Source organism: Giraffa tippelskirchi, chromosome 13, assembly GCF_054371585.1.
Source record: "Giraffa tippelskirchi isolate mGirTip1 chromosome 13, T2T-mGirTip1v1.2.pri, whole genome shotgun sequence".
In the NCBI taxonomy this organism is placed as follows: domain Eukaryota; kingdom Metazoa; phylum Chordata; class Mammalia; order Artiodactyla; family Giraffidae; genus Giraffa; species Giraffa tippelskirchi.
In genome coordinates this window covers 5,052,418-5,065,024 of record NC_137287.1, presented here as the reverse complement: position 1 = coordinate 5,065,024, position 12,607 = coordinate 5,052,418, and the positions used below count along the sequence as shown (strand labels likewise).

At 47.7% G+C, this 12,607-nt stretch overlaps 1 protein-coding gene across 4 annotated transcripts in view; it reads left to right on the top strand.

The window, feature by feature from the left end:
* Window positions 1-1,179: 1,179 nt before the first annotated feature.
* The window catches only part of SMURF1 (SMAD specific E3 ubiquitin protein ligase 1), a 94,360-nt gene continuing 82,932 nt past the window's right edge, over window positions 1,180-12,607 (top strand). For 3 of the 4 annotated variants that reach the window (XM_081555729.1, XM_081555728.1, XM_081555725.1), the window contains exon 1: window positions 1,180-1,588. In XM_081555729.1, the coding sequence (XP_081411855.1) occupies window positions 1,534-1,588 (55 nt within the window). In that variant the 5' untranslated portion in view covers window positions 1,180-1,533. The remainder of the gene's footprint in view (window positions 1,589-12,607) is intronic. The other variant, XM_081555731.1, reaches the window with a different exon arrangement.

Genomic DNA, 12,607 nt, shown 5'->3' with positions numbered 1-12,607 from the left:
ATCTGAGCTGCAAGGGGCCATAGAAATGATCTAGGTCTGTCCTTTTAAGTCACAGATGGAGGCTGGAGAGACAGCCTTGAATCCAGCTCAGGAGAGTCTTGAGCTCACCAAGGGCAGGTGGGCATGTCAAGGGGCTCTAGGAAGAGGGCTCCATTCTGAAGACTGCGACCCCAAGGAAGGTCGCCGGCTGCAGGGGATGGCTGCAAGGGTTCAGAGCCTGGTTTCCTTAAGACACAAACCAAAGAAGGCATCCAGAGAATCAGGCAGTTGGTCAAAAACAAGTCTGATAAACAAACCCAGCTTTCCCTATCAACATATTTCTCCTTTGTTAACAGAGAAGTTTGTTTGCTGAAGAAAGCATAATGAGCTTTAGTTCCACCCTGAAGCTCCGGGAGAAGTGTTAGCAGAAGGCAGGGAAACGCAGGCCTTAAAGCTACCTTTTTGTTTGGCTCAAGTGTCTGTCGACTGGAATGGTGACATCTACCTCTTTATCCGCCTCTCGCATCGTATTTACCTTGCCCATATATGGCACTTCCTACGATTCCGGCAACTTTGTTACGGGTCAAAAGAGAGAACTAGTTGCCCAGAACACACCTAGGAGACTTTGTCTCTTAGAGAAGTCCCTCCCTTGAATTGCATTTAAGACACTCTTTACTAAAAGTAAATAAACAAACTGGAATTGCACGCCTATTCGTGCAAAGTGCTTCGTGTAATCACAGACCTCGGTTTGCCGTAAGCCCGCTTTCAACAGATCTCACGAGCTCGGAGCCTTGAGTGAGAGGCCTGGAAAATCGACGCCGTGCTCTGAACCTCAGCGCCCGCATCTGCAAACCAGTTCCGTGGGAGAATGTGGCGGAGAACGCGAACGACCGCACGCGGGCCTCGCCGTCCCGCCCGCCCCGGGACGTGCCCGGCGCTCGCTCCCGGCCGCCGAGGCTCCGCACGTCTCGCCGGGCCCCCAGGGCCTACGGAGAGTTCGGTCCCTGCCTCCGATGCCCCTCCCCCGCCCCGGTGCGGGACGCCCCGACCACCGGCACTGGGACCCCGCGCGCCCGGCGGCTGGGCCGGCCACACGGCCGCGCTCCGAGCCCCGCCCCGCCGCCCCGCGGGCGCGCGCACGCACGCACGCAGGCGCGGGGCCGCACGGCGCGGGCGCGCGCAGGGCCGGGCCGGGCCGGCACAGCAGCGGGCGCGCGCGCGGCTCCGGGAGGCGGCGGCGGCGGCGGAAGCGGCGAGGGCGGCGGGCGTCCGGCTCTGAGGTGGTGGCGGCAGCGGCGGCGGCGGCTCCGGACTGGGCTCGGCTGGGAGCGAGCGAGGGTCGGGGGCGCCGGGTCGAGCGCCAGTCCCCCGGCTCGACCATCTGCCGACCGCCCGGACGCCTGGGCCGCGGAGTTTGTGTCCCGGCTCGGACCCCGGCGCCCAGCCCGGAGCCGTAACCTTGAGGCGGCGGCGGCGGCGGGGCCGGGCCGGGCCGGGTCGGGCCGGGGGGCGGCGGCGGCGCTGGATCCGCGGCTGCCCGATCGTTGGCGGGAGATGTCGAACCCCGGGACGCGGAGGAACGGCTCCAGCATCAAGATCCGTCTGACAGGTACGGCCGGCAGGAGGCCCCCGCCGGCGCCCGCTCGCAGCCCGCACGGCCCCTCCGGCAGCCCCGGAATTTCCCGCAGGGCGCCCCGGGGAGGCGGCCCTCTCCCTCGCCGGCCGCCGTCCCGGGACCGGCTCGCCCCCCTCGGCGGGCGCCCCTCGCGGCTCCCTCCCGGCCCCGCCCCCGCCTCCCGGCCCCGCCCCCTCGCTTCTCGCCCCCACCCGCCCCCCGGCTTCCCCGCTTCCCCCCACGACCTACCCCCTCGCGGTCCCCCCACTCGGGCCTCTCGCTCCCCCCTCCCGGCCCCGCCCCCTCGCGTCTCCCCTGCTGGACCCCCTCCGTCCCCCCCACTCCATCCTCCACGCTCCCCTCGCTCCCTTGCCCCTCGCTTCTCCCCTGCTGGACCCCCTCCGTCCCCCCCCTCCATCCTCCACGCTCCCCTCGCTCCCTTGCCCCTCGCGTCTCCCCTGCTGGACCCCCTCCGTCCCCCCCACTCCATCCTCCACGCTTCCCTCGCTCCCTTGCCCCTCGCGTCCCCCCTGCTGGACCCCCTCCGTCCCCCCCACTCCATCCTCCACGCTCCCCTCGCTCCCTTGCCCCTCGCTTCTCCCCTGCTGGACCCCCTCCGTCCCCCCCACTCCATCCTCCACGCTCCCCTCGCTCCCTTGCCCCTCGCGTCTCCCCTGCTGGACCCGCTCCGTCCCCCCCCACTCCATCCTCCATGCTCCCCTCGCTCCCTTGCTCCTCGTTTCTCCCCTCCTGGACCCCCTCCGTCCCCCCCACTCCATCCTCCACGCTCCCCTCGCTCCCTTGCCCCTCGCGTCTCCCCTGCTGGCCCTGCCCCTCACCCCCTTCTTCCCCCTCGATTTCTTCCCTCCCCCGTCCCCTGCCCCCTCTTTTCCCTCTCGGTCCGCCCCTCGCCTCTCGCCAGCTTTTCCCATCCTCTGGCGTTTCCCTGTCTCTCCGCCCCCTGGCTTCTCCCTCCTGGTAGCCCCCCCACCTATTTCTCCCCCTCCCCCATCCGTGCCCTTCCTCTCTCTCCCCACTTGCCCCCCACTCGCCCCCTTGCTTCTCCCCTCCGCGCCCCGCCCCTTTCTCTTGAGCCCCGCCCCTCATTGGTTTTCCCCCCCCCAAACCCGCCCCCTGCTTTCTACCTTGTCCCGCCCCCGCTTATCTCCCAGCCCCGCCCCCTTGTCTCGGTCTGGCGGCCTCCACCCTTTCCTTCAGCCTCCAATTCCTCAATCCAGTCTCGTAGCTTCTGCCGGTCCCGGTCCCCTCACTTCCCCTCTGATCCGGACCTCTTCAGTCTGGGCCACTTCCTCTCTCTCTCAGGCCGGACCACTATCTTCTCTTGACTCTGCTGCTTCAGTTCTTTGCGTTATCGTCACCCCTGTCCCACCCACCTCACCCCCCCCCCCGCTCCCCCGCAACACACGCACGCGCGCACACACACACACAAGCACGCGCGTGCACGCACACTCTGGAGGCTTTGGCAGCTGCATTAGCGCAGGCTTCTGGATTCACTCTCATTGAGTCTTCAATGAAATGCCCGTGTCTCCTAGGTGGCTCTGTAGTGCCACCTTCAAGGGTGAGCTCTGTTCTCGGCCTGCGACGACGTGGTGGTTCTGGTGTGTGTAGCTGCCACTCGTGTCTGCTGGCCGTGCCCTTGGCTGGCGGGCTCCAGAGATCTGGGCCAGTGTGCACCCCCTTCTGTCTTTTCCTCACTCTCCCCACTACTACTGCCCTGTCTCCCGGTTTAAATTCACACCTGAGGCTGGATTGTAGTGTTGCAAATACGGTTCTGCTGGGGGACTTTCCAAACGCAAATATTTCCAGCTCTGGAAAGGAAATATAAAGTTCAGGCTAATCCCTGTTAGGGGTTTTCCCCTGAATTTTTCTGTTCAGTGACTGGTCTGATGATGACTTCAAAGTCAGTCTGGTCAGATTCTTTAAAAAAGAGAATGAGCATTTGGGATGGCCCTCAATTATTGGTGAAATCCCTGAAAACAACAGAGAGTGACTTTTTTCAAACTAGAATTTCCTCTGAGAGTTCTTTCTTGTTGCATGATCCATTTTTTGTTTCAAGGAAAGGGAGATAGTTTTTTTTTTGTAGAACGATGTCAGATCAGGTTATGATTAGATAACACAATCAGATCACGATGATTTGGACCCAAATCCAGACCCTGGTTTTGTCAGTAACAGGTATGTCCCAGGGATCTTTGTTTCTGGAGAAATATAATTCTTCATTCCAGGGCTGGTAGGAAACTCACTATGTAGATACAGTATATACATTGTTATTTTTATGGTTACATAAAAGCCACGTTTTTTACTTTGTAATACTTGTAAAACTTTAATGACTGACACCTTTCATTTGGTTCTCATTTGCAGTGTAATCTATAATTGACATGAGATTGGTTTCAGATTTCTTGTTAAGAGCAGAAGTAACTGATTTTGTGAGTTGGATAAAAGTGTGATTAATGTTTTAGAAGGGCTAGGTTTTAATTGCAACGTTTGTGTCAGGTGTATATTATTAATCAAGCCTAGTTAGCAGGTCTGGACCTGAGCTTTTTCTGCCTGGAGTGGGGGTTTGTTCTTCCCAATTATTTTCGGTCTCAGGAATTGATTCTTTTTATCTAGTGTTCGGCTGTGCTGGGTCTTAGTTGCTGTGCAGGCTTTTCTCTAGTTGTGGCGGCGCGCCGGCTTCTCATCGCTGTGGCTTCTCTTCTAGCCCAGGGGGAGGGGCTCTAGGGCACGTGGGCTTCAGTAGTTGCAGCAGGTGGACTCAGTAGTTGCGGTTCCCCGGCTGTCTAGCACAGGCTCAATAGTTTACCGCTGAGGCACCAGGGAAGCCAGTTTTCAGGAATTTAGATGTCATAGATGCAGAAATGCTTCAGAGTTTTTGGATGGTGTTTGCTATTGAAGGGTCAAGTTATGAATGTTCCTTCCAAAACGGCTTTTCCTCTTTCCCCCTGCTGATGTTATTCATGATCTGAGGGACTCTGTGGTCCTCCCTGCAGAGAGGTTGAGAATTTAGTGTTGATTGCAGACGCACATGATGCCAGTTGTCTGATGAATGTTATTTTACCTGGAAACTACGTAAATTATGTGGAAACTACGTATTTTACGTAGGAATTAGCTATCTTGTTGGCAGTGGGAGAGTAGGTTTCTGCCCCATCTTTGAGCTTGTCGAGGGAAGGTTAAAATCTCTTCTGGAAACTTGGGAAGCTATCTTTCAAGAGGTGTATACTTTTGTTATCTATTTCAGAATTTATTTCCCTGTGTGATATTTGAAAAAAGTGATTTTTTTTTTTTTTTTAGAATGAGGGTTATTCTAACCAGTCAGGGAATACCACACAGGGCACAGTAAAATGAAAAGCATGAAAGATAGGATTATAAAAGAGCATTTAGAACTTCGGGTCCACAGTTATATTTGGTGGTTGAGTAGAACATTGGGCTCAGAATTAGAAGACTTGATTCTGGTAAGATGATATGGAACAAATCATTTAACCTTTCTGGGTTCTCCGTTTCCTACTATATAAAATAAGATTTCAATTCCATTATAGTTTTCTTTTCCTTCTTGAGGATATATCAATTTGACTGCCTACTTGTTCCAAATTACTGTTTGCTTATACTTGCTTTTGTCAAATCTCAGTCCTGATATTTAGAATTTATGTTAAAACACAGCACTTCTGTTTGATTTATGCCAAGCATTACTTTTGTGTATTGGTTACATTTATGATTTCCACCCCCCTTTCTCTGGAACCCTTTTGGTTTTTGTAAACTATTGGGTCGCTTGTTGGCCTGCTTTGGAAAGTAGGCCTAAACTAGTAGAAGAACGTGGAAGTCTTTATATTGAAAAGAATATGATTTTAATGACTGTCTTTGTGATATCTTAACAGGATAATCATTCTTAAATGGTTTCAGTAGGCTTGTAGGATAATATGTACAAAATCAAGTGATCTTGGTTGAAGAGCATTATTTTGTAGACATTTTAGAGTCCTCTGACAAATACTTTGGAAACACTTTTTATCTTAAATTCAAGCAGAATTTGCAAGAACTTTGTTCTTACGTGGTACACAAATGAATCCCAGATACGTTATTTAGGCCACTTTGGTAAAAAAATGGAAATTTTGAGCTCTCAGGGTTCCACAGTGCTCTTCAAACAAATTCAATTTTATTCTACTGTTATCTAGTGAGTTAAAAGTGTGGTGTGTGCGCTCAGCTGTGTCTGACTCTTTGTGATCCCATGGACTGTAGGCCGCCAAGCTCCTCTGTCCATGAAATTTTCCAGGCAAGAATACTGGAGTGGGTTGCCATTTCCTACTCCTGGGGATCTTCCCCACCCGGGGTGCGTCTCCTGCATTGGCAGGCTGAGTCTTTACCACTGCGCCACCTGGAAAGCCTAGTTAGTTAAAAAAACAAATGCCCAAACTTTTTTTTTGGTGCTTTTATGCCTTGAAACACTCTCAGATCTCCTCGTGTTTTTATATCTTTCGGAGCGTGACTGTGTACCGGGAAGGGAGAAAAATTCTAATTCCAAGTAGAGAAGGGGAAAGAGACCTTCCTTGATAGCCTATGGATGTAAAAGCTGTTTTTAGAGTTGTAGCATGTGTAATGTAAGGCTGACTTTTTTGGTATCTGGATGATCCAGCTTGGAGAAAAGCAGTTGTAGTAATAGCTGTTAATAACCTTAATTGACTAACCACAGGTGACCTGAATGGTTCGAAATAGTTGTTTTTCTTAAAGAGGAAGAAATCTGAAGATGTTGCCTGTGTCGGTTTGTACCAGCAAAGAACCTGACTTATGTAAGGCAGGCAGAGCCCTTGTTTTAATCAGCTGAAACTGTGATGAGGGACTAAGTCATCAGTATTTACCCTCCCCCTGAGTTTACCTAACAGTCTGTTTCAAGTTCATGAAGGTACAGTCAAAGCACTTTTTTGAATTGAATTATCTAAAGATGAGTGATGGGCTTAGATCAAATGCTTATTCAAAACTTAAACTGCAGTTACACTTTAAAAGCAATCATCTTCTGCCAAATACATGTTCTCGTATTGACTTTATTTGTGATTTGGTTACATCCATGCTGTGTTAAGAAAAATCTTTTCCCTCAAATCCATTAAAAAAACAAAACTTTGACCCACCTAAGTGACTTGAGAAATGAACCTGTCCATATGCCCTATTTCTCTCTGTATTTTGATTGTAGTTGTGATTTATCAAACTACAATTTTTTACTTCAAGCCTATTTCTTTGTCAGTTCAGAACTTCTATTTTTGCAACCATGAAAGTCATGTCTGAACTTCAGTTTTTCTTTCTCTTCTCCAAATTTTCCTTTTCTGTGTTTCGTCACATTGGCCAGTTTAATGTGGGACATTGGGTGAGGGGGAGGTCCTGGGGACTGAGTCACTTGTGAAGAAGTATTTCCTAATGAATTAAAAAAAGAAAGACTGACCCTTAATATTTCAACATCAGCTCACTGATCCAGTTCACTAGCTTGGCTGTTTTGTAACATGCTTGTGGGCACTGGTTAAAAGTTAAAATAGCTGAATCGTGCATTTTCTTGAGTGCTAAGAGCAAAAAGGAAGTTCAAAAAAACCTTCTGAGATGGATGAAATACTGGGTGTTCATACCATGCTCAGACTTTCTGGGTGAGAAACCCTAACTTTTAGGATTCTCAAATCAATGTTTTTGTTACTTCAGAACCATTTCAGTGGTTAAATGTCTTTAAACAAAGAGCATGTAAAAAATGTGTGGGTTTTTTTTTTTTTTGGTCACTGAACAACCTAAATGACTAGTTTGCTTGTTTTGTCAATGAATTTTATTGAGAGAAAGCCCCTCACTTAAATTGTGTTGCTGTCAGCCGCATCTGGCTGCCTGCAGTCCCTAAGGCCATTCTAGTTAAGAGCTGCGGAGCTTGCTCTTGGGGGGGAAAAAAAAAGCTCACAGCCTTGTGGATCAGGCATGTCGTCTTTTTAAAACGTTAGAATTCCTGTTGTGTCTATAGATGAAATTGAATCCATTTAGATACTTAAACTGAGGGAAATGTTGTTTCCATATTTCTAGATTAAAGGGGAAAAAAATCCTCTTATTGTTTTAAAACAAGGCTTAAATAATGTACAATCAGTGCGTCTGGTGATGGTCCCACTCTTAATTCCAGCTGTGTTCACCTCCATTGCAGCTGAAAGGAATTCTAATTGGCTGAGGAATGTTGGCAGCATCGTGTATCACAGAACGCGGACCTGTTATGCTGGCTGCTGGGTGATGCATTTCAGATGTTTTAGGCTCCTGAGTCCAACTTGAAGGTTGCTTGCAGGGAGTCTGGAAGAGAATGTTGTGAAGCCAGGCTTGCAGACAGCAGCCTGGTTTGCTTTCTTCTTAGTGTTGTTGGGCATCTGCTAAATTCTCTACAGGCCTTGGTGCTTCCTTGTGGCTTACCTACCGGACTGGCAGTCAGAAGGTCCGACTTTTCCTTCTAACTCCCAGAAGTGCCACGGTGAAGAAAGGGGGTGGTGGAATTATCATCCATTTGTGACTCAGTTTTCCAGTCGGTAATGGAGGTACCTGCCTTTTTCTATCAGGCGAGGACTTGATATGGATTCAATGTTTGGGCGAGTAGTTATGAGTTATTCCTAGAGGAGCACAGTGTAAATACAAAGTCATAGATTCCTGTTATTTCTTATGCTTAAATAATCATGTAAGTGCTCAAGCTAATAACGTACTGAAGAAAATTATGAAATCTACAGATAAACACTGTAAAAATTACACTTAAGAATGAATTGCTAAATTCTCCATGCATTCAGAAAATTCCTTAGAGAAACAGTATCATAAGCCAAGTTGTATCACAGCATCATTTTAAATTGTGAAGCCTTGGAAGCATTCCCGACATAATCAGGACCAGTGCAGGGATGCACACTGTCACAGTTCTGTCAGCTAGAGAAAGACATCAGAAAGCAAAATCCCTATTTGCAGGCGGTTATGATTTTATATCTTTAAAGTCCAAAAGAATCAGCTGAAAAACAGTTACAAGCAAAACTTTAGTAGTTGGGTAGAAAATTTTTCCATGGAAAATAAAATGGATAAAAATCGACAGGCTAGGAAAAACACTTGGTAATCTGTATGTTATGAAAGTCTAGCTTGCTTAATATATAAAGAGCTTTCAAAATCAATTAGAAAAAGGCCAATAACCTATTTGGCAAAGGATGTGGACAATTCACAGAAAAGAATGAAAATGGATTTCAAACGTGAAAAAACATGCAGTCCTATTCATGCCAAACAAAATACCGCTTAAAACTAAGAGGGAAACAGTTTTTTGTCTAGCAGATTGGCAGTGACTAGAGTTTAACAGTATGTCATGATGACAAAGGTGTGGAAAAGCAGAAACTGTTTTACACTGTGGTTGAGAATATAAATTGGTACAATTGAGTAGGAAGGGCAATTTGATGTTGGATAAGAAAAGTATATGGAGCTTCTCTGGTGGTTCAGAGGTAAAGAATCCACTTGCAATGCAGGAGACTCAGGAGACATGGGTTCAATCCCTCCTCCAGGGGGAGGAGGGCTTGGCAACCCACTCCAGTATTCTTGCCTGGAAAACCCCATGGACAGAGAAGCCTGGTGGGCTACAGTCCATGGGGTCGACTGAAGTGACTGACCACACGCAGTGAATGTATATACCCTTGGACCTGACAATTTTGCCCTTAGGAATTTTTCTTACAGGTATTATATTCACACATTTGTATAAAGCCTATGTGCAGAGTTGTTGCAGCATTGCTTCAAATTATAAAAGACTAGAAACAACTTAAATATGCATTAATTTCACTTTTCCCTTTCATGCACTGGAGAAGGAAATGGCAACCCACTCCAGTATTCTTGCCTGGAGAATCCCAGGGATGGCGGAGCCTGGTGGCTGCCATCTATGGGGTCGCACCGAGTCGGACACGACTGAAGCGACTTAGCAGCAGCAGCAGTTAAATAAATGATGGCATATCCCCAGGGATACATAGCTGTTTAAAAGAATAAGCTAGTGCTTTATATTCTGAGATGGAATATTCTCCAAGGTCTGTTATTGAGTGAGGGGAAAGCATGATTCAGAAGAGTGGACACTGTACATACTGTTTGAGTGATGAATAAAACAATACGGAAATGTATGGTGTATGTGTATAGATATCACGGGAAGAGTCCTGTTGAAATATTGATTGTGATGACCTCTGGGGAGGAAAACTGGGACTTGGAGGGTCCAGATCAGAATGGGGAAGAGAGAGACTTTGTTTCACTGTATTTCTTTTACTGTTTCACCTCCTCCCCACCCCGGTTCTTGTCCACGCTTTGAGCATATATTGCTTTTCAACAGTTAAAAATGGTAAAGACAAACAACAAAAGAATCTACAACTCTTAAGCAGAAAAGAGTTTCTAAGAGAAACTAGTACATTAATTGCTAATAGTAATTGTTTTCAAATATAGGTGTTCTGGACATTCAAAGTAATTGTGCCAAATGCATTTTAAAGGGCTGAAATAACAACTAAGGGTATATATCCATGTCATGTGTATTTCACTACCAGGAAGATTCCTGGGTCCTAGAGAGTAAAATGCATTGCATACTTTCTAAGTCTAAGTAGATTCCCCCCCACTCCAGAGAATATGATCATTCTGATACTGAGAACCCGTCCCCCAGTCCCCCAAAAAACCCAAAATGGAAAAAAACAAGCAAAAGCCCAAAAGCCTTTGTTCTAGCGTAATATTAAAAAGCTATTCCAGTCCGAATGGTACTTTGCAAATTCAGGAATCTAATCCTCCTTAGACCTACTTTTTATAGAGAGTCCTTTGAAAGACTGGGGTCTCTATTCTGAATAACAGTGCTGGTTCACATCATTTATTTGGAATGTCATTTGGGGTTATCACTAACCTATTTTTGTAAAATAACCTCCTCCCTGAAGTGGGGTAAAAATGCTAACTTGCATAAATCAGCTGTAATAATTTGGTAAATTTGGTCTTTTTCCCACATATTTGTAATCAATAAATTTATTTTGAACCTCTAAAAAGGCCTGTTTGTTAATGTTAGTGGAACCTAAAAAAGAAATATTGATAGCTGACTCTATAACTGTAGAAAAAGTCATCACCACATGTAGTTTGTTGCCTTTTTGTTCTCTTAGAGCTTTGGGATAAAAATCTTAAGTTTTACCATATTGTATTTCTACATATATTACCTGCAGATCATAGATGTGAGAATTGCTTGCTGAGAGTTTGTACATATGAATAATATTAATAGTAATGCCTTTATAGCTGTACGGTGTCTCATAGTTTCCAGAGTTCTCATAAGCATTTCCTCACTTGAGGCAAGATGCAAGCCAGCCCCAAGAAGCTTGTTTTGTTTTTGTTTTTAATTGTGTTTTTGTTTTTCTAGGTTAAAAAAAAAGCATGAAATTTGTTTTATTCTTTAAAAACATTTAATGGGAGAGAAAGGATAGTTTCTTTTCTCCAAAATGGATAATCATTTCATGGGCTGATAGAAAAATTCTCAGAAGCAGCTATAATAGATGCGTTCCCTGGTGGCTTAGATGGTAAAGAATCTGCCTGCAATGCAGGAGACTCAGGTTCGATCCCTGGGTCAGGAAGAGATCCCTTGACGAAGGGAATGGCAACCCCCTCCAGTATTCTTGCCTGGAGAATTCCATGGACATGCAGCCCAGAGCCTGGCGGGCACGAATGAGCAACTAACACATACGCGCTTTGCAATAATCAATAGCCATGTGCAGGAGAAGGCCTGTATGTCTTCATGGGATGTTGACTTAGGCTACACTGAGGATAATCTACACTCACAAAACTAGACAAGTTTTTGCGGGGGGAGATAAGGTAGCAGTTTTTTCTCCTAACTATTCGAGGTTGACATTCTTCTTCTCCCCCACAACATGCCGAGTAGACTAAACTTAACTGACCCCCTTCCCAGGAAACCTTTTTCTCTACAGTCATTCCCACTTCATTGAATCTACCCAGTTGCCCAAACCAAGAAAAACAACAGAAAATAAGCCTCGTTGTCATTCTTCGTATCTAATTCAGCCTCAAGTCCTCATTTCTGTCACCACATTTTGTCTGGAATGTGTCTTCTCTTCATGTCCATTGACCCCATCCTGGTTCCAGCTGCCATCATCAGCTCTTGCTTGGACAGCTGCTGCTTGCCCTTTTGTATTTCAGTGTTACTTGTAACCAGAACCATCCGGCTGCAGTGTTAGTTATTTCTCTCTTTCAGTGATGTTAAAGGATTCATGAAGAAAGCCCTCACGTGGGCAAATCCTCAAGTAGAGTGGAAAGAAATTGGCTCCATCCATTCCTCCATCCAACCGCTTATTTCCTGCTGCCCTGAGGGGGAGGCTAAGGAGAAAACCAGGAAAGCTGCTTTCACTTCTGCAGCTCCTTCACTCCTGCGTCTGTGTTCACTGCCTCCAGCTCCAGTTCCAGGCGCCTTGGTGAGGTGGCCAGCTGTCCTTGTCAGGGTGACATGGAGCTTCCCTTGGCCTGATGATTTAGGGATGGCCATTGACAAGCCGAGTTGTGTACGGTGGTGGAGCTGGAGAGCCTGTTGACAGTAGGAAGCCTTTGGCCTTGCTGTCTCGTATACGTCAGTCGTCCCATGAAGGTGGCTTGGCACACAGTGGTGCTCACACACGTCCGTTGGTTGAGGGAGTTAATGACCTTCCTGTTGATCGCGTTCCGTGGCCGCATCGGAGTGGAGCGCTGGAGGACACCCCTCTTGGAGGCGGTGTTTGCCGGGGTGGGCCACTTCTTGGGGGCCGCAGGCTGAGACTGGGGCTGGGAACTGGGCAGTCACGGCCTGTGGTCAGCTAGGCTTGGGATGTCTGTGGCCATATGACACCCCCAAAGCTAGTCTGCTCCTGGACTTCGGGCAGCTCCACAGGTTTGAACCAAAGCCTGAAATACTCTCAAGTCTAGAACTTGGCCCATCTTCGCAACCTTTGGTTTCCTGGGTTTTGCCTCAGCTTCTCCCTCAGGGCTGTTGGAAAAAAGGAGTTGGAT